Consider the following 22,304-nt stretch of genomic DNA (forward strand, 5'->3'; position numbering starts at 1 on the left):
AATATATTTGAGAAATTTACACGGCAAAATGGTGGGTATCTAGAGAGGCAAGAATATTGATAGAGTCTTGCATGTTTACTTGAGTTTGAGTCTTCACAAAGTGTCAATACGCTTGGTCCATGTGTAAGTGTTATTGATCATGCTTTCATATGCATAAAAACTCTCTTGAGATCAGTAGAGAGATTGTGAAGAAAGAAGAGCAAGGTTTTGTGATCGTTCAAGTGAAGGAATTCAAGAAGATAGACAAACTTTGTGTTAACTTTTGTCTAAACATTGTAGCCGAGCTAGTGCTATTCAAGTTTGTAAAAGAACGTATCCTTTTGAATAAGATGATTCTTATTTTGGGTTTTCAAGAGTAAGAGCCCCGCAGTGTTTTTAATCTCATATTTGAGGTTTTCACTGCGTAACCAAAATCTGGTGTTCTGTGTGTTATTTTAGTTTCTACTGCCCAGTAAGGATTGATCCCTGTCCTTGTATTTTCACACACACACACACACACACACACATATATATATATATAGGGCATCATCCTGTATATCTTGAGAGAACTTCCAACCTAGCTAGCTAGGTACGTACCAATCTCTTTGTATTTTCATGAAAGAATATTTAACTCTATATATGTGAAATTGAGAGTGTGCTGAGACATAATTGACTGGACAAAAATGCACTTACTCTTTATAGCGTAGTACATTCCCTTTCCTCTTTACAAAGTATGCAAATAGTACCTCTCTTATGACTTGTTTGATTAGTCACGTTGTTCTTCTAATAATCTAATGTGAATGATCTAATATTTGCATAAAATTTTCTTCCACTTCAATTTTATTTAACAAATGTACAAATATATATGCAGTAATTACTGCTTGGTGGCATGTAGTGACTCATGTAATTACTCATTATAACAACATGTATATCATGTAATGACTCATATGCAAAACAAAATAAAACAAAAAATGAGTATGACTATTTGGTGGCTTGCAGTTAGGGTTGTCGATAGGTCATGTCATATCGGGTTCGTATCATATTAAAGTATTAAATGTGTCACAATAGATAAAGTGACAAACTAAAAATCTAATTCATTTAATAACCGTGCCCAAAATTTAAACTTAAACCCAACATATTTGATTAATAGGTGGCTCACCTAACTTGTCTAATAAACAAATCATATTGATACGTAAATGACATGTTTATTAAATGGATCTTAGCGAATTGACATGCAAATAACCGATTTTTAATCGTGTGGGTTCAACTCGCTTTATTTCATGCGGATTTCATTTCATATTGAAATTGACAGCCCTATTTGTAGTAAGTTAATTGGTTAAGAGACAATGCCAGAGTGTATTGCTGCTGCAAACCATGATTAAGAATCAGTCATTTGCATGAATTGGTTTATAGTAGCTAGACCAATAGGGGAATAAAAAAATCAATTTCCAATATAAGCTATGTCTGTGGCATGGACACATAAATGACATAATCATTGTGAAGTAGCTGCGTACAGGTTTCAGTTTCTTGATCTTTTGATTTGCCCAACATAGAAAAGAAACCATGCATGATTCTTTTGGGTCTTCTTAGTTGTGGATTTTATGTTTATGTAAAACTGTGGAGTTCCAATCACAAAATTAATGTTCTTTCGTTCTCTTTTATTTAAAATTGATCGATCAGATCATGTATATGTTTCTCGATCTCTATTATCTAAAATTTCACCATGTACGTCTTTCTATTTCACATGCTCCACACACAAAGTCTTTCCCCTTCGATCAATAACGCCCTACAACTCAATTGTCATATTCTCGTAATAATATTCAGCACATATATATATGAGTTCTTCGTTCCCTTTTATCTAAAATTAATCGGAAGAGGATTCTATGCACCGTCAGTGCACTTGCACTGACGGATATTTTAATATTGAAAGATAATTTCAACCATTAATTTGTAGGCTCGGTTATTTATGTAATCTGAGTCATCCATACATATAAATTTTTTGTTAACAGATGTTTTTTTTTTTTGAAAGGGTTAACAGATGTTAACTTTGCTGAGATTGAATCAAAAAAAAAAAAAGGTGAAGAAGGTAAAATTTATCAAAAGGGTAAAAACTATGGTAAGTTTCAAGCCAAAACCAACAGAGAGGACAGAGAGAGGGAGTAGAACAGTCGACCGGCGATCTCAAATATGTTTTGGGAATAGACGAATTGCTCTGTTTCTGGTTTCAATTTCAAAACCCCAACACTGCAAATTCACAGAGAGAGTGAATGATGGCAGGATTGGTATCATGGGCCGCAGACTTAGTCGGAGCCGGCGGCGGTCAAGGCGACGATGACAAGAATCCCAATCCAATCCCACTGAAATTCAGATCGGAGCAGCGTTTAAATTGTCCCATGGACCTTCAAGTTGAAGGAAGACGTCGAAGAAGAGAGGAACAATAACCAAACATGAATTCTGGGTTTTCTGGTCGCTAACTGCAATTGGTACAGCGGTAGATGCCAATAATTATGCACTCTCTGATGCGGGTTCGAACCACCACATCGTCAGAGTCTTTGTTTTCTGTTTTCATTTTATTCTATATTTCTCGCTTTTTCACCTTCTTCTTCTTCTTTTTTTTTTTTTTCAAAATTACAATATTTTAAAAAGACCTCCAAATACATATATAAACAAACTACATTAATTAGTTTTTCAATTTTCTTAATTTTGTTTTGTGTTTATCTTTTTTTTATTTTTAATAACTACGATACTTAGACTTCGAATTACATAAATAAACAAACTATATTAATTACAAAAATATGAAGTAAAAATATTTTCATTGGACATTTTATTTAACTTTGAATATCATTTTCCCTCTCTAGGTTCGGGCTGCTTCCACCTTAAACTCTATGTTTGTTGTTTTTTTCCTTTAATAAAGAATATACTGAAATAAAATTTTATTGTTTCAATCATTAAAAAGAAAGTATTATATAACCGCATTACTTGCTCGACCTCTTCTTAACAAAAAAAAAAATTAAAAAAAAATCGTTCTTTAGAAATCTATGTTGCTTAAATAAAATTTTGGTTATGGGCATTTTAGTTTAATTAATATAATATAGTTGACAAATGTGGATCGACATCTAAGCGAATACTAAAGAAGGTAAATTTTTTACCTTAGCCATTTTATGCCATAGTGATCACATCCAACGGTCAAGTTATTAATGCTGCTCTTGATGACTTGTGTGAAACTGTTAGAACTAGGAATGTAGTTGTTACTTCCTAATTGTTTTCTTTGTCTTTGTTCTTTGGGCCTTTTGGCCCCCATATATCCAAAAAAAATTAGCAAATTTCTTTTCTGTTCACGTTGTTTATCTTGGAAGATATACGTTTGTATATAAGTAGTAAAAAAGTCTGACCACACTAGTAGGCATGTAGAGATTTCGTGCGATTTGAAACATCGATAATGACATAAAAGAGATTTGCCATTGTTTATATATTCAGCACATAGTAATATGCACCGTGTGAAACAATTAGCCATGGTTGTCATCATTTAGGCCTTGATTGAGATAGTGAACCGTTGATTACGGTTATTTACCAAAAAAAAAACTTTTTCTTTCTAAAATATTAACAAAACATTGAGAAAACAATTTTCAAAAAAGTTTGCGACCCAACAAGCTTTAATGTCGAAGCTTCAACTATTATTGTACAAATTTTCAACCTAGGAGCTCATTTGAATTAAATTGCTTGTTAAAAATTCTAATGAATAAATACAAGGGTATAAATTAATGAATAGTAGGTTCGTTCTAAAAAAAAAGAGTATAGTAGGTTGGATCGAGTCAAATAGAGAACGAACGTGGCTAAGATTTTTACCATATGTATGTAAAATCCCGATCGATCATCATATCCAACGGTCGATTTGACCAGTCTCTTAATTTCTTGTTCACCATGTTCGTTTTGAAAGGCATACATTTCTATTTAACCAATGAAGAAGTTAAACAATCCTACTAGAAATATCAATATTTAGTCGATATGAGAAATGAAAAATGAAAATTGGTGGATTCAACTTTGTCCGTGTATCCTCTATGCAGTAATATCACTACTATGCTTAGTGTGAAAAAGATTGGCCTTGTACATTGTCATTTCGGCCACGATCAAGGCGGTCAACTCTCATTCAAGTTATTATAGAAATATCATTTTTTCTAAAATGCTGATAACGGCTGTGTTACGACTCTGATTTTCAAGAGGTTCGCGACCACACTCTCATACGGATGAGCTCAATCAACCAGCGTAAAAATGTTCAGTCTAGCATCTGCTCTCTTTTAAACTAGTCTTCGAAAAATATAATGAATAAATATAAGTGTATAAATGTAGATTAAATTGGCCACATAGATCAAGATTGAAATGAATATGACAGTAGGTCAGAATTTTACCATGTTCATATAATATCCAAAGCTCGGATCCAATGGTCGGTTTGACCATATTTATGATCAAAGACCGTTTTGATATTTAACAATATACAATTATTTATAACCAATGAATAAGTCAGACAAAGTTAATAGACACATCTTTATTTTGTGATTTTGCAAAAAATCTAAAATTATAAATGATAAATTCGACCTCATATATATATGTGTATATATATTAGTCATATAGTGTATTGTGAAAAAAAGAAGAAAAAGAGATTAACCTTCTGAGATATCAATTAAGACGATTATCTTCAAACTAAAATAACTATACAGAATATTCAGAACTTAGAATTAACAAGAAAATTTTCTACTCGAAAGCTTGTCATGAACATGATATGTATTTATATATATATATATTTTATGACCATGAGATGTCAGGTTTAGGGTTGCGCTATTGGGGTTAGAGTATTAGGCGGGATTGACAAAAAAAACAGGCGGGATATTCAAATTATTACGACGTTTTAATTTTTTCATATGCGGACAAGAAAGAGAATATACAACGACATCGTTTTGAGGGTGGTCAGAATATTTAACTCTACTCTTGCTGGGTTGTTTGTTGGAAACGGATTCCATGCACCGTCGGTGTAAAAACACTGACTCACATGTGGCATTATCCTTCTTTAAATAATAGCTTATATGTAATCTGAGCCTTTCAGCTCATCCAGCCATCCAGATGGCACTAACATCTATACTAACGTCTGTTAACAGAATTGAAACCCAAAAAAAGTTTGGTCAACATGGTAGAAACACATGAGATGGGTAAATATTCAAATTTTCTAATTAAACCAGGTAAAATTTGAGGCTTAATCTGATCTCCACGGCAAAGGAAGAGGGGAGGAGGGAATTGAGGGTGGGTTTCGAGTCCTCATTCTTAGGCCTCATCAAAAAGCCCGCGGATCAAGTGGGCCGATGGAGGCCCACATGGCTTTTGGCCCGGCCCGGCCCGTCAAAAAGCCCGCAAAAGCCCGCCTTGGTGGGCCGATGGAGGCCCGCCAAAAAGCCGGCAAAAACCCGGCCCGGCCCGCCAAAAGCCCGCTAGGCCTGGCCAGTAAAAGCCTGTAAACTATTTTATATATATATATGTGTGTGTGTGTGTTTATAAATATGTAGATATAAATGTGTGTGTATGTTTATATATATATAATAGATATGTGTGTGTGTGTTTATATATATATATATATATACTAATTTCAGTTTACCCCCCTGAGGTTAGGGGTCGTCATCATGTTAGTCCATCGAGTTTCAATTTAATCAGTAACACCCTTGTACTCTCCAAATTCATCAGCCTTGTACAATTTTTGGACCTCCGTCCAAATTGGCTGTTAAATCTGTTATGTGGGCCCCACGTATGGGGTAAAATGGTAATTTTGAGCTCCAAATTATAAAAAATATATAAAAAAAAATCTTTTTTTTTTTTTTTTTTTCTGTTTCTTCGCTTATTATTATTATTTTTTTAAAAATTTTGTCTTCAACCTATACACCACAAGTTATAATAGGTTTATAAAAAAAAAAAAAAATACTCGAGGTGTTTCTTTTTATTTTTTATTTTTATAAATTTTGTCTTCAACCTATACACCACAAGTTATAATAGGTTTATAAAAAAAAAAAAAAATACTCTAGGTGGTTAAAAAGTCCCTCGCATATCGTATTGTGATATATCTCCGATAAAGCGAAAAAATTTAGGATATATTTGTAAAATATATCTATAAAATATAATAGGTTTATAAAGTGAAGAATAATAGGATATATCCCCAATAAAATGAAGAAATATTTGTAAAATATGATTAAAAAAATAAATACAGATATTTCTTCACTTTATTGGGGATATATCCTAAAATTCTTCGCTCGCTGGTCTACGATATTTGTGGAACATCTTCGATAAAGCGAAGAATTTTAGGATATATCCCCAATAAAGTGAAGAAATATCTGTATTTATTTTTTTAATCATATTTTATACATATTTCTTCACTTTATTGAGGATATATCCTAAAATTCTTCACTTTATAAACCTATTATATTTTACAGATATATACTAAAATTCTTCGCTTTATCGGAGATATATCACAAATATCGTAGACCAGCGAGCGGCTTTTTAACCACCTAGAGTATTTTTTTTGTTTTTATAAACCTATTATAACTTGTGGTGTATAGGTTGAAGACAAAATTATAAAAGAAAATAATAATAATAATAATAATAATAATAAGCGAAGAAAAAGAAAAAGAAAATAAAAAAAATGGAAAAAAAAAACTTAATGAAAAAAAATGCAAAAAAAAAAAACGAAAAAAAGAAATTTTTTTTTTTTTTTAAAGTTTTTTTTTGTCTTGAAATGACCATTTTAGCCCTCAAAGTCAGACTTAACGGTCCAAATTGGACGGAATAGTAGAAATTGGACACGGCTGATGAATTTGGAGAATACAAGGGTGTTACTGATTAAATTGAAACTAGAGGGACTAACATGATGACGACCCCTAACCTCAGGGGGGTAAACTGAAATTAGTCCTACATATATATATATACATACATGTTTATATATATGTGTGTGTGTGTGTGTGTGTGTGTGTGGAAATTCTCATACTTCTATATAGAATATGTGCATATATATTCTAAAAAACAAGTGACAACGGTTGACCAATTCGATCGGATTCGAAAATATGGTGAAATTAGCTAAATGTTTTACCACACTCATAATTTATTGTAATAATCACATCTACCGGTTGGTTTTTTTTATTTCATTTGAATTTATAGAAGTTGCTCTTTGGAGTGTGTGATATATAAATATAGGTTTATAAGAGTAACTACGTTTGACCTAGTTGATCGAATTCGAAACGAGAACTAAATTGGCTGGATTTTTTACAACCACCATGAAATATTACAATCTCTCCAGCGAGCGGTTGGTTTCTCCAAATTCATCTTCTACTTCATGGTTGCTTTATAATGGACCTTAACAATTTAAATGCAATGTATAAGTCATACAACTTTAGGAGGCAAATTGGTATAGACCAACGTATTTGTAATTAAAATTGAAATTTTTATCTTATGTTCACGCATATCCATTGATTGAATATTTACATACGTGATGTGAAAAAATAAGCACGTTTCGCGGTCGTCATGTCATCGGTCAACCAAGAAGACATACAAGTGACAACGGTTGACCAATCCGATCGGATTCGAAAATATGGTGAAATTGGTTAAATTTTTTACCACACTCATAATTTATTGTAATAATCACATCCACCGGTCGGATTTTTCATTTTATTTGAATTTATAGAGGTTGCTCTTTGAGTGTATGATATATACATATAGGTAATAGGTTTATAAGAGTAACTAAGTTTTACCTAGTTGATCGAATTCGAAATGAGAAATAAATTGGCTGGATTTTTTACAACCACCATAAAACATTACAATCTCTCCATCGAGCGGTTGATTTTTCCAAATTCATCTTCCACTTCATGGTTACTTTAGAATAGACCTCAACAATTTAAATGCAATGTATAAGTCATGCAACTTTAGGAGGCAAATTGGTATAGGCCAACATATTTGTAATTAAAATTGAAAGTTTTATCTTATGTCCACGCACATCCATTAATGAAGTATTTACAAAAGTGATGTAAAAAAAAAAAGCAAGTTTTGCGGTCATCACACCATTGGTCAACCAAGAAAACATGCAAGTGATTACGGTTGACCAATCCGATCGGATTCGAAACTATGGTGAAATTGACTAATTTTTAACCACATGTATAATTTATTGTAATAATCACATCCAACGGTCTGTTTTTCCATTTTCTTTGAATTGATAGAGGTTGCTCTTTGGAGTGTGTGATATATAAATATAGGTTTATAAGAGTAACTAGGTTTGACATAGTTGATTGAATTCGAAACGAGCACCAAATTGGCTGGATTTTTTACAACCACCATGAAATATTACAATCTCTCCATCTAGCGGTTGGTTTCTCCAAATTCATCTTTCACTTCATGGTTGCTTTAGAATGGACCTCAACAATTTAAATGCAATGTATAAGTCTACAACTTTAGGAGGCAAATTGGTATAGGCCAACGTATTTGTAATTAAAATTGAAATTTTTTATCTTATGTCCACACATATCTATCGATTAAATATTTACATACGTGATGTGAAAAAATAAGCACGTTTCGCGGTCGTCATGTCATCGGTCAACCAAGAAGACATGCAAGTGACAACGGTTGACCAATTCGATCGGGTTCGAAAATATGGTGAAATTGGCTAACTTTTTTACCACACTCATAATTTATTGTAATAATCACATCCACCGGTCGGTTTTCCTATTTTCTTTAAATTGCTAGAGGTTGCTCTTTGGAGTGTATGATATACAAATATAGATTTATAAAAAATTAGTGTCTTTAAAAATTTATTTATAAATAAATTAGTGTCTATTTATTCCAAAATTAGTGTCTATATATAAATATAGATTTTTTTTTTTGGTACAATATAGACACCCTTTGGTTGTATTTGATTATTATCCAATGAATTTTCAAAGCTTGATTAAAAAATAAATAAAAAATATTGGTGTTTTTAAATATTTATTTATAAATAAAATTATAAATAAAGCCAGCAAGGTCCGGCCCGAAAAAGCCCGCAAGGCCCGCATTATATGGACGGGCTTGGATCATTCGATTTACAATAAAGCCCGGCCTGCCATTATTTAAAAATATAGCAAGGTCCGGCCCGTTGACGAGGCCTACTCATTCTCATCTCCACGGCTCCAATCGCCGTAACTCTCGCCACCTCCTCTGCTGGCGTCTCGTCGGTCGGCGCCGCTGCTTCCATTGCCGCCGGAAAACGAAAGGTCGGGCCTTCCTTCCCAAATGAGTTTGGGGCCGAAGGATAGAGCCATCAATAGATTTGAAAACTGATGTATCTGAAGGAGGTCGAAGAAGAACGGAAGAATCGTTCCATCACCCAGATTTGCTTCTAGATTCTAGATTTCTGGGTTCTGATTCCTTACTGTAATTATAAAAAGAGAACCAGTAGAGGGCTTAACACCAACAATGCTTGGAATGGAACAGCGGCAAAGGCGTAGGTTTATGAAAAGAGTTATGTGGGTTCGACCCCTGCCATTGTTTGTTTTCTTGGGTTTTTTCTTGGTTTTTATTTATTTTTTTCTTTTCTTCATTACATCAATAATACTTCCAAAAAAAAAAAATTAACACATATATTGGTTACAGAAAGTTGAAGTAAAAATATTTTTATAGACATTTTATTTAATTTTGAATATCATTTTCACTCGTTTTATAATAGGTTTTTTTTAATAAACTACATTATTTAAGTAAAATATTATTTTTTGTTTTAATCTATACTATTATTTTTTTTTAAAGGAAATTTATACTATTATTAAGAGAAAAATGTTTTATTGACTCTAGCTTTCCTCTAAAACATTGATAATGGCTTTGTCATTACTCTAGCTTTCAAGAGGGTTTGCAACTGCACAGGCATCCACCTGTGACTGCACTCTCAATTAAATTGTTCTTTGAAAATTGTCATGAATAAATATAGGAGTATAAATGTGAAATTTTTTTTTTATCATATGCATATAATATCTAAAATATCGCATCCAATGATCGGGTTTTGACCGTATTCATTATCATTGACCGTGTCCATATTTAATGGTATACATTTATCTATAACCAATGGATAAGTTAGACAAAGCTAGTAGACACATCTTTATTTTGTGATATTGAAAACAAAATCAAAATTGTATCTCTGTTGTTCATCCCCGACTAGCGACCTAGAAATTTCAATTCAGAAACCCAATCTCTGTTTCTTTCGCCTCTCTTCTGTGATGAGAATCAAACACATTCGCACCTCCCTGCTCATTGCTCAGAGAGACTAGATGCTGATCAAAACGCTGCGTTTCGTCGGCGATCGTCAAAATCCGTATCGGAATGCAATCAAATCGTACGCTCTGATAATTAGTTTGGAGAGAACAAAATCATGTGGTTTTCGTTAAGGAGATGATCCAGGGACCGATTCTCCTTCAATGATCTCAGGTTTGCAAACCCCATATTCAATATGCTCAATTTAGTTCTGAGAATCATAAATTTCATTTTCTTTTTTTAATTAAGTTGATGTTAATGGTTAATTAGAGCAGTCGGGCTATTGAGTTTGCTACATATTTGCTTCGATTGAGTTGATTGTACTGATACGGTGTAGTCAATTTAGATTAGAGAATCCAAATTATGGAGCAAAGTCGATTTCTTTTTGTGTTGTTGATGGTTTTTGAGGACATAGAAATATAGAATCCTATCAGGACATTTCAATTTTTTTCATATACCGAGGTCTATACTCTGTTTGTTCATTCGTGCAAATAGGATTGCATAATTACATCTTTGTATTCCAACTCTCCTCATTTCGTCTTGTTTTTGATTACATAGACTGTAACCAAAGGTTTCTGTTGGTTGTGGCAACTTCCTCATGTTTAGCATAATAGAGTAAATGGTCACTTGGAGTAGTTTACCTGCATAATATACTCTAGACTCTAGAAATCATCTAAAACATGGCTTCTGGATAGAGATGAGTTTTGTATTGAAAGTGCTATTTTCTTGGGCAGGGAACTTATGTTGAACAAATCAAAGCGGAAGTTGTGTAGTCTCCTGCTCATGCTCTTTCCTTGATAGCAACTGTACAAGGTATAGAAACTTTTATCTACACCTTTTAGTTTATCTATATATTATTTTGCCTTTTTGTTTTTCACTTTGGTTCTATCTAAAAGTTTTCTGGAAGAGTGTGGACAATGGGTGCTCTTTGTTGCTGGGAGAACTTGTGTTTAAAGAGAGAAGAACATTAGACTTTTCTCGTGTGGTGATGAGGGATCTTTTGAGCAAGTATGGTGTGAGAGAGACAACTTGAGACTTTGGTTTGACTATTGATGAGAGGAAGAAGATTGGGTTTTTATCAGAGTTCTAAGGTCGATTTCTTTCAATCTAATTTCTTTTCCTTATTTCCTTTTGGGAGGATTGGAACTATGTTGACATTCATTTCCGGGTTCTGTTAGTTTAGTTTCTGAGTTGGTTAAATCCCTATTAAGTACCTTTTGACATACCCTTAAGCTGTTTGAGAATTGTTTCTCAAAGAATTTCTATTGAGCAGATCCTTAGGATGCAGCTTATGGAATGAGTGCAGAGTTCATGGAGTTTTAATTTTGCCACTCTTCCTTTCTTTTTGTTTTTGTGTTACTATTTACTAACTTACTATCTTCTAAACCTTTTGGGTCTGATCCCTTAGGTGTAAGGGATTTGTGAATGTGTTCTTTTGAAATCTGTATCTTCTATATTTGTATGGTAAAAACATACTAGACTTTTGAAAGAAGCAATAGTGTAGTTCCAACTTCCAAATTGAATTTCTTTAAATGCAGTTTTTTTTTTTTTTTTTTTCCTCTTCTCTTCTTCTGCTTTTTGTTTTCTGTATTGTAGTCATAGTTCTCTATGTCATAATGTTGGGATTGGGGAGTGACAAGCTACGCATACATATAGGGTGTTTAAACCTTAACATTGTTTGGGTTCATATCTTCAATGTTTGATTATGTTTGTAATTTAAATCAATTTACTTTCAGTCATATAATTTATCATATTTTTCTACAGGTCGCTTTCCAAAGTTTAGGAAATGGTTCAGTCAGGTTTGACAACTGGTCTGGGATTAGTTTCGGAAAAATCTGTAATCATCACGTTACTGTTCCAGTAACTGAACAATATGGATGTGTAGTTCTAGGATAGTTTATATCAAGGACAATGGGTTTATGGAAATACTAATGGCCTTTTGAATTCAGACTGTTGTATTATGTTACCTCTTGGATATGCATTGATCAATAGCCTTTCTATTTAAAACTGCATACTAATGAAACCTTGTGGACAATGGATTTTATGTGTTCCCATTGATACTAATGCTCTTATGCTTTTGATTTATAGTTGCTATGTTTCAGCCATATATCGATCTACTCGTGGTTTATTAAATTGGTCATATCATTTTGGCTTGTACTTTGTCAATCAATCCGACTGTAAATATTAGCTCCTCATTTCCTCCCTCAATTCCATACATCTTGCACATTACATGGTATATTTAGACTTTTTTGTTTACTTCAACTGAAAGATTACTTCACAAATTTTGTTTAACTGCTCATGTTGCTCCTGGTGACCAGGGTGCATTTGAGAACTAGTAGTCTTCCACCTGGTGATCATTGTGTATTTATTAAAGCCTTTGATAGAAGGTTTGACATGTAAGAAATCTTCAGTTGACCTAGATCTTTATTTGAAGCTATTAACAAAAAGACCTCTGATTGATCTCGCCTAACTGCCACTTCTCATTTGCATTGGCTTTAATCTTGATCAAAATTAAGTCCTCATCTTCCCTTTTTACAGTACTTGTTTTGCTTTAACTCAACTTGATATAGTTTTTCTTTACTTTTGTTGTGAGGTCACCCTTCTGTGAAATTTAAGACTTGGGTGGCATCAGGAAATCATGGTAGAAAGGGAACACAATGCACACTGAGAGTGAGATTAAACTAATCATATACATGTCACAAACTTTAAAAGAGCATCTGGCTTAGTACAGAAACAAATTAAAGGACTCGATACTGTTGTTGCCTAATCATTTAACGTGTAATTGCACATACAATATGAGCCTCATGCCTAAGTTGAATCATGTGATCTCCACATAGCAACTTCCAAGTGTCACTCAGATTGGGATCATATCAGAACGAACTTGGCCCGCTCGACTATGAACGATCGATTAACGGTGCCGACGATTCAAATACATGCTGCAACTCAAAATCTTCTTCTCTCGTCTCAGATTTGAGAAAACCGGAGTCGGCGGCAACCCTTGGAGGCTAAGAAGTTACTCCCACGAGCACTGCGTGTGGGATGGTAAAATTTTCGACTTACTGCCTTTCACCTTTTTTTTGTGGACAGACTTTATATATTGACTAACCAATTCTAAACTAACGGACGCTTTTAAAACGTTAGGCACGTGACCACGTGCTGTCAGTGCCCAAACACTGTAGGTGCACTGAATACACTCCCAAATCCCAAATTAATCAGACCATGTATGTTTCTCGATCTCTATTATCTAAAATTGCACCATGTGCGTCTTTCTGTTTTACCCGCTACACCCACAAAGTCTTTCCCCTTCAATAACCCCCTGCAACTCAAGTGTCATATTCTCATAATAATATTCAGCACATATATGAGTTATGAGACTAATGATCCACTAGATGGAGTTAAAGCTTTACCCACTAGTTGTATAGAAGTTAATCACGATTTTCATCGTAGTACTAGTAAGAACTGTCTATAGCTAGGTGAGGATCAAAGTATACCATTTATTTAATTTATTTGGTACTGTTCAGGCTGATAAAACATGAGCGATCTCTCACTTACCTTACTTTGGCTTGCGCAACAACTTTCATTATGGTGTTAATCAGGGACGTATCCACGTGATGGGCTGTAGCCCAACTCAAAATTCTTCCAATCTTTTACATACTATAAGTGTGCTTCTTGAATAAGGCTCTGACTTTGGTTCAGTTGGCAAAGTGACAAGCACTTTAACTCTTTGTAAAGTGTAGACTTGGGTTTGAGTCTCCTAGGGCTGTTTTCTTTGTTATTAACCCATATCTTTCTCCCTTTTTTGCATCATTTTCTTCTCTTTAGTTCCTCTTTTTTTGTTTTTTTTTTTTGTCTCTTTCCCCATTGAGAAGTTTTAAATACACACCCCTAATTACTTAATACACACTCCTTACTCAATACACCTACCATTTAATTTCTCATTCTAACATTTTACTAAATACACAACCCAAATTGCCTAAAATATCCTTAAACTAAAAAACCATGAAATACACTATTATTTAACTACATTAAGGCTACTATTTAATTTGATTAGTATATATAATTGACCATATTAATTACTTGTGTTAGTTGTTGGGAAATCCATAAGGATTCATTATTGTTCCCTTCAAAGTTCAAATAGATGCTTAGAAATAGATTTTGTATTATTTGAGTTCTCATCCACCAAACACCCTATTGATCAAGTATAAAATTTTGAGTCGAACATTCAACCAAAACTGTATTAGCAGTTTCTCTACAATGCCGGAACTACGAAGTTGTCATTGGATGGTTAAACAAATTAACAATTACAAAGTTGTATACCTGTGATGTTTTATATTAGATAATAAATTGACTAATCATAACTTTTAGAAGAAGAAAAAATGAACTAAAAAGTGGGAGTAAAGCAATCTGTTTTAAAACATTTAATGCAATTGATTTCAAAATTCTAAATTATTTGGTCTCTCACCCCATTTAATTACAATTTATTTAAGAAAAATTTAAATTAGATGGTTTCTAACTTTATTCTTGTTTTAAATGAGGATGCCATGTATAGAAATTCATTGTGTTTATAATTATAGAATAATATAAGGAAGATGTGATTATTATTATTTCTCTTCTAATACATAGATGTCTATTTTGGTCATTTAATCTACCTATAAAATCTGATTTGAAATATAAAATAGGGCTAAATACTAGTTAGTACCCTGTGGTTTAGGTCTAAAATCAATTCAATCCCTACACTTCTAATTTCATTAAAAACACCCCTGCACTTTCAATTTTGATCTAATAGGTCCAATTCGTTAATATTCTTTCAAATAGTTGGATTATTTGTTGAAAAACTATTTATTTTTCATAGTAGGACTCACTCCTAAATTGACAATGCAGACCACCTCGACACCACATCATAAAACATAGGCCATATATGATCCACATTAACAAGTTAAATAACTCAATTGTCGGAAAACTAACAAATTGGACCTATTAGATCAAAATTGAAAGTGCAGTGGTGTTTTTGATGAAATTAGAAGTTCAGGGACTGAATTGATTTTGGACCTAAATCACAGGGTAGTAATTTGTATTTAGCCCTATAAAATAATAGGGATGTGTATTAAGTAGTTTGGGGTGTGTATTTAAAATTTCTCTTCCCCATTTTCTCCTCCCTTTTGCTTTTTTCTTTGGGGAAATGATCATTTACCCAATTTCAGCTTAAAAATTGTCCACTTGCTCCACTAACAGTTTTTTTAACCCCGTTTACCCAAAACACTCTAAGGGATTATTTCCCTAATACCCAATTAATTCTTTTTTATTCTTTTTTATTTATTTTTGGGACTTTTTTGCCCTCTCCTTCTTTCTCACTTAGAGGGAGAAGTCATCCTCCACCTTGCCGGACTTCGGTGACCAGTGGTCGGCCGCCGACTCCGGTGATGGAAATCCGGCGACCGATGACCGGGATCCGACAACCGATGACCGAAATCCGGCTACCGGACTGGTGTCGGGATTCCGGTGTCTGAATTTATTGCCCCCTAATAATACCCAGTAACCATATTATTGCCCCCCAGTAATCATATTATTGCCCCCCAATACTCATATTATTGCCGTCCAGTGAATTGTATAAACTCCCAAAACCAAAATGAATACACTACAGGCACAATTGATCATATTATTGCCCCCCAGTAATCATATTATTGCCCCCCCAATACTTATATTATTGCCTCCTAATAATCATATTATTGCCTCAATAATCATATTATTACCCTTAAGTGAACCAAAATGAATACATTACAGATACAAAAAAAAAATTAAAAAAAATATCAGGATACCGAAAAAGAAAAAAAAATTTCTCTGGGCACCCACCTGAGTGTGAGGCCGATGCAGGAGTGGTCGGGGCGTGTTTTAGGGTGACGGCGACGTTGGAGAGGAGTCGATTCAGGCTGGGATCGGAGTCGGATCGGCGGCGGGGCTGAGTTGTTGCAATGGGCCTTGGATCGTTGGATCTGTGGTTTGGATGACGGCGACGCCGGAGGTGGATCGATCGAGTTGTTGGCCCAAAGCCGAAGGTGGGGCGCCGGAGCAGCCATGGCAGAGAGAGAGAGAGTCTGGTTCGGGTGACGGCGGCGCTCGGAGGTTGAGTTCGAATCCGGATGCAGTGCTCCGATCTTGGGGCTGGCTTGGGGGACCCATGACGGTTGAGATCGTCTCTGATGTCGGTGGAGACTTGATGGAGGTGGTGGCCCGAAGCCGCCGGAGCAGCCATGGCACATAGAGATAGAGAGAGAGCGAAGCCGGAGGTGGGGCGCGACACAGAGAGAGAGAGAGAGAGAGTCTGAGAGGAAAGAGTTTAATAGGGGGCAAAACTGTCACTAGAGGTTAGATTGGGCAAATGGGGTTAAAAAACTCTTAGTGGAGTAAGTGGGCAATGTTTATGCTGAAATTGGGTAAGTGGTCACGGCTCCTTTTTCTTTTTCCCTTTTCTTGTTACGACTTTTCTATTAATTTTTCCTATTAGTATTTTTAAAAAATTTCTTCTCTTAAGGGAAAATATTGTCTGTTTTTCTTTGCTCTTTCCACATTTTGTTCTCCTTTTCTTTTTCTTTGCTTACAACATTCTCTATTAGTTTTTCTTCTAAAATTTAGTGCCAAAATCTATCTAATTATCATCGACAAATAAAAAAAATTCTTGTAAGCAAGCCTTAAACTAGTCCACCCAAATCTAGATCCTGGCAGGCTACGTCCTGGCGTTTTTATATGTAGCTAATTAATGTGGTGAGATGGGTAGGCCATCCATACAATTTCTTCATCATGCACGCGTAACAACTTCTTTAACATTAGTTGTGTGATATTAGTGATAAAGAAGCCTCATGTCTTTTATTTTTTTTATTTTTTTATTTTATTTTTTTTAGAAACGGAAATTTTGATTCATCGTTCACTTGAAAAGATTACAACTGTGTGACAGATCATCACCACGGAGTCATCTGGAAATTTTGTCATTATCAATGACTTGCACGAGCCAAGAAAGGTTGTCGATCCCTAACCAACTTATAAAGAAGCATCATCCAAGTAAATTAATCTTCACAATTACTTCCAATCCCCTTAATAAAAATAAATAAATAAACCAAGCATGTAATTGGGAGCAAATTAAACATCTATGCATCTTTTTTTTATTTCTTAATTAATTGTTGGGGTTATTATCACAAATGGTACCTGAATTATACCTCAATCTTATCGATGGTACCTGAACTTCAATTTTGATCACAACCAGTACCCAAACTTTTCGATTTCATTTTAAATGGTACCTAGAGCCACCTCCGGTCACTATTCCGACTAAAAACAGCATGTAAGGCGATCATAGTGATGATCTTTGATGATTTCAAGGGTTGCGATAATATATAGTGATGATTTTTTTTGGTAATAGACTTGCCTTGAACTTTTTTTTTAATTTTTTTTTATTTTAGATTTGCCTTTTTTGGCCGGAATAGTGACTGAAGGTGGCCTTAGGTACCATTTAAAATGAAATCGAAAAGTTCGGGTACTGGTTGTGATCAAAATTGAAGTTCAGGTACCATCGATAAGATTGATATATAGTTCAGGTACCATTTGTGATAATAACCCTAATTGTTGCAAATGTACTTGTAATCAAATTGGTACACGGTATATATGCAGTTAATTTACATAGTTCCCAAGTATGAATGAGAAGGAACTAATTAGTTATATATTAATGAGATCAAGATGCTAGTTAGCATTAATGGGTTGTAACCAATCATTTCCATCAATGAAGGACACATTAAAGAAAGAAGAAGCTTGAGTGTCATTGAGTCTCTGTACATATGATGCCCGCATGGTCAAATTAGCTCCTGCACCTGAGCAGTTGTATTCTCCATAAAATATAGTCCTGCATTACATACATAATAAGCATAGTACGTAGTTGAATATATTGGAATAATAAAATTAAATACAGTTTGCAGTTGTACGTTCTGTAGCAGTGTTAATTTTCTCTTCAATAGTACTTTTGTTATATATCTGAAAACACTTTTAACTATATCGATCTGTTCTGTCGAATGCGAGCAAAAGCACTTTTGGCAAGCAGTGGAAAATGAGCAGTAGTTATTAAAAACCTATTAGATAACTTGAAAATGAATGATTAATGTGTTGCAAGCGCTAATTGTTTACGTACTGGTCTCTTGTTGGGTCATTGAAATCATTCCAGCCTTCTGGAGCTATGATGTCAGTCATTGTTGTGTTGATAAACACCACACGTGAGAAAGGCCTCCATGCTCGACCTAACCAAACCCTTCCAGACCCTCCAACAAAGCAGTTCACAAATGCATACCCAGTGTTCTCATTTGAAGCTCTGCCATGCGCTGTAAGGGCTCCGCTAATGCTCTTTGATCCTGGGGCTACTGGGTTTGCCATCGAAACCAACTGGCAATTCTGTGAGAGATCAAACAGTTCACACACTCACTGCTTATTTGTTAGTATCAGTTTATTAGTAAACATTTTAGGTATATGCATCCTAATGAACAATAGCCTACTAATTTACAATCTGTAACCTACTTGGATCACTGTGCTATTATGAAGAAATTATGTTTCGTCCAGTTTATTCAATATCATCTAACTAGCAGACTGAAATTTGACTCAAATCCCGCCCAATATTTTATTTTCCATGCTTTACGTTTCTGCATAAAATTAAGGGCCTACGGATATATTTGTTAACGTGATCTTATTTGCCAAATTATGTGGCGGTACGTTTTTCAATTATTCAAATCCAAACTTAATAGCCTTTTAACAAGACAGGAGTTCATTGAGTAATGTGATTCAAAACGTACGTATGCAAATGTGATCCCTCTGGCTTTACTCATGTGCAGTGGAAGTTAGTACACACCTCTCTTTCATGTCATGACATTTGCATGAGAGGAAGAAAACAATAGAAAACAGCCGAGATTACCTCATAGAATGACCTTGCATTGCCAAAGATGAAATCAATGGACCCCTGAATATAGCATTCCTTAAAGTAATGGCGGCCCTTATCATCATGGAGGGTGTCTTGAGCTCCAAAGAATCCACAACCCCAAAATGCAGATTGGTCCCCCGATACCCTAATTGCTACAGCTTGCGCTCCAACATCACCAGGTTTTGGAATTGGAGCCACATTCTAGCGTTAAGTATAGTTTAACATCAGCACACATGTTAGTATCTTCGTTTGTGCAACTAATTTCAGGTTTATTGCTCACCATGAAGCTTATGTTCTTAGCAATGAAGTTGGCACCAAAAACTTGAACAGAGCCACTGTAGAATGTGCCATGTGATGAATTCGCCGTGTCATTCCATGATATTGCAGTCGATAAATACCCTTGTCCTTGGAATGTTATGTTTGGTTTGGCGCTTGGAACAATGACTTTTTCACTATTTAATCACAGCATGTATAGATAAGAATAAGATTGACATATCAAAGAGAGCTGGAAATTAAGGAAGACAATCTACTTATAGTTAATACTTACTAGTATATGCCAGTATTGATCCATAATACTGTTCTTTTCTGGCTAAGAGCTGGAACTGCATCAACAGCTGCTTGAACTAAAGTAAAATTGCAGCACCCATTTCGATCAACGCAAAAATAGGAGGTTGTGTTGGTATCTGGAGGAGGTATTCCAGGAGGGAAGTCATCACAAATTGACGCTTTTTTGGCCTTATTATCTTTCTTTTTGTGATGCCTAGCATTAAAGTTGATGGAGTATGGGAAGAGAAGAGACAAAATAGGTGATATTGAAGAGGTGGTGAGACCAAGATCTTCAAAGTATTTGAGGTATTTTGAGTTTGGATTAAAAACTATGAGATGTTTACATGCCCATAAAACTGCAAAAATAGCAACAAGAAAGGTTAGGGATATGCTTTTGAGACTCGTCATTTTCTGATTAAAGGGAGAAGAAAAAGAGGTTGAGCGGAACCTTAGATGTTTGGAACCATACATTGAAATTGGTTAAATAGACATGCACTTGAAGTGAAAGAATTGATGGAATGTCTTGCAAATCACCCTGTCCCTAGATATCTTGAGACAGTATGTATCCTACCAAACAATTTCTTTTTTCTTTCCATACAATACCAATTCATAGGTAAAGTTCAGAATTTACACACACATGCACTATATTAGTAAAAGTACATCCCGGTTTTATGCAAAATTCTCAACTCCTCAACTCTCTGTTAGTTGAGAATTCTCTTCCAACTTGAACTCTCTTCGATTGCTTGTGATGGTTCTCTCTACTCTAAATTCTGGCATATCGATCAACGCTTCGCTATTTTTCAAATATGAAAACTGAAGGACCAATATTTCTTTCATGCTTAAAATTAATTTCTTACTTCTTTTTGGATATATTGTTTCTCTAGCTCCAGGCTCAACCTCAAATTCCTTTTGTGGGTTGGTTATAAGCAAGGCAAACTCAAATAATATATACGGAAGCTTCCGTTTTAAGTAAACATATATAGAAATGAACTTCTCTTATGGTCTTTAGATCTATACAATGAGGACATGGCAATTTTCTTCCGGACAATTCTTAGGTTCACCCCTTGGGTGAATGAGCATATTCACCACCTATTTAAATTAACACATAATAACTTTATAATTTTCTAATCCAACTATTCATGTTGTATAACGTAATACAAAGATTAGCTCTGTAAAAAATCAATTAAATTGAAGATCTTTTAGTTATTCATTTTGATGAAATACATGGACGGTTCATCATAAGAGTAGTGAGTATTGTTAGAACCATCTATTTGTTTGATTCAATTAGATAATTAAACAATTTCGGATTCGATTGATTTTTTGCATAGATGATCTTTAAAAGCTAATTTAAGATATGCACCGTTGGATTATAAATTTGTTAAGTAAAAGTATGTTAATTGACAATAGGAGTGGATAAGCTCGTTCACTCTAGGGGTAAACTTAAAAATTGTCATTTTTCTTCCGACTAAATTAAGTTCGTGATTATGGAAAAAAAATCACAAAGGATTGATAGTTGAATGAATATATGATAGAAGCCAAGTCGGGTGTGACTATATATCTCCTTAATTAACAAGAATCCCAAACAGATCAAATTATGTGACACTGGCTCCTTAATTAACACGCGGATTAATTAGAAAATAAAAAACCTTCGAACTAGGAAGTGACATGCATTGTATCATTTGTATGTGTGATTTAGGGAACTGGGAATGGAATATTAAAGGATTAAATTCAGTTTACTCCCCTGAACTTTGGGGTTAAAATCAGATTGGTCCCTCTTTCTGAAAATCAATCTCGTTGGTCCCTATACTCTCAAATGATATCGAGTCTAAAATTTGAATTTTGCTCCAAAAGTGACGTCAGCTGCTGACTTGGAGCTGACATAGGGTCCCACTTTTCAGCTTTACAACCTCCAAGAAGGCAAAATTCCCAAACTAACCTTTGGGCTAAATTCACCCAAAAAAAAAATTGAAGAATGCTATCCCAAATTTCTCTCTCCTCGAACTCTCTCTCTCTCACATACACAAACCCAGAAGCAAATTGCGAAGATCTCTCCTCCTCTTCCAATCCCAATCCATCACACACACATAAACCTTGGAGAAGGGCTGTTCTTGACAGCTTGTTGGCCGTACTTGCGCCATCTGTACCCGTCGTCTAGGTTAGCAACTACACCAGATCCATCATGAAAATCAAAAACCCAAACACTCCAAATAATCATTATCATGAATCGGACTCGATCAATTTGGTCGATTAAAAGAAAGGCGTGGAAATGAAGCTTACTATTTCTGGGTCTTGTCCGGATCTTGGTCAGCATCTTCTTCCTCATCTGCTATTTTTGTCGTGGTTTGCTTCTCATTATTATTCGCCTCGATCATGAGCTTTGTTAGACGAGGACGAGATCGAAGACGAGTTAGGTGTCGTAAGAGCAGTATTGGCTGTAGAGTTCAAGGCCTCGGAGTTAGTCTCACTCTCCGGCACTGTAGACGACGGCGATGGAAGCGCTTGTGTTTGTATTTGTGTTTGTTGCTGCTGCTGCTGAGGTGGC

At 34.7% G+C, this 22,304-nt stretch overlaps 1 protein-coding gene and 1 long non-coding RNA gene across 3 annotated transcripts; one reads left to right on the forward strand and one right to left on the reverse strand.

Annotated features, from left to right (window-relative positions):
- The first annotated feature begins 10,100 nt into the window (after positions 1 to 10,100).
- On the forward strand, positions 10,101 to 12,332 carry LOC133743226 (uncharacterized). 2 transcript variants are annotated; one of them, XR_009863005.1, is made up of 3 exons: positions 10,101 to 10,446; positions 11,007 to 11,363; positions 12,037 to 12,332. It is a non-coding gene; the product is annotated as an uncharacterized LOC133743226 (long non-coding RNA). The 2 variants fall into 2 exon arrangements; XR_009863009.1 differs by having other exon boundaries at positions 11,007 to 11,085.
- Positions 12,333 to 17,883: 5,551 nt separating this feature from the next.
- Positions 17,884 to 20,199, reverse strand: LOC133725775 (probable pectinesterase 8). Its single transcript, XM_062153150.1, has 5 exons — positions 19,764 to 20,199; positions 19,497 to 19,668; positions 19,211 to 19,417; positions 18,440 to 18,696; positions 17,884 to 18,157 (listed from the first exon to the last, which is right to left on the reverse strand). Exons 1-5 carry the CDS (start codon positions 20,168 to 20,170, stop codon positions 17,998 to 18,000), a joined length of 1,203 nt encoding a protein of 400 aa, XP_062009134.1. The 5' UTR covers positions 20,171 to 20,199; the 3' UTR covers positions 17,884 to 17,997.
- Between the last annotated feature and the right edge of the window lie 2,105 nt (positions 20,200 to 22,304).

Source organism: Rosa rugosa, chromosome 1, assembly GCF_958449725.1.
Source record: "Rosa rugosa chromosome 1, drRosRugo1.1, whole genome shotgun sequence".
NCBI lineage: Eukaryota > Viridiplantae > Streptophyta > Magnoliopsida > Rosales > Rosaceae > Rosa > Rosa rugosa.

Bases quoted from the DNA above. Each gene is read 5' to 3' on its own strand.
- LOC133725775 (XM_062153150.1), bottom strand. From the start codon at position 20,170: ATGACGAGTCTCAAAAGCATATCCCTAACCTTTCTTGTTGCTATTTTT. The intron at 19,669-19,763 runs GTAAGTATTAAC...GTGATTAAATAG, and splicing joins ATCAATACTGGCATATACTA to TGAAAAAGTCATTGTTCCAA. The intron at 18,158-18,439 runs GTACGTAAACAA...TATGTAATGCAG, and splicing joins AATGACCCAACAAGAGACCA to GACTATATTTTATGGAGAAT.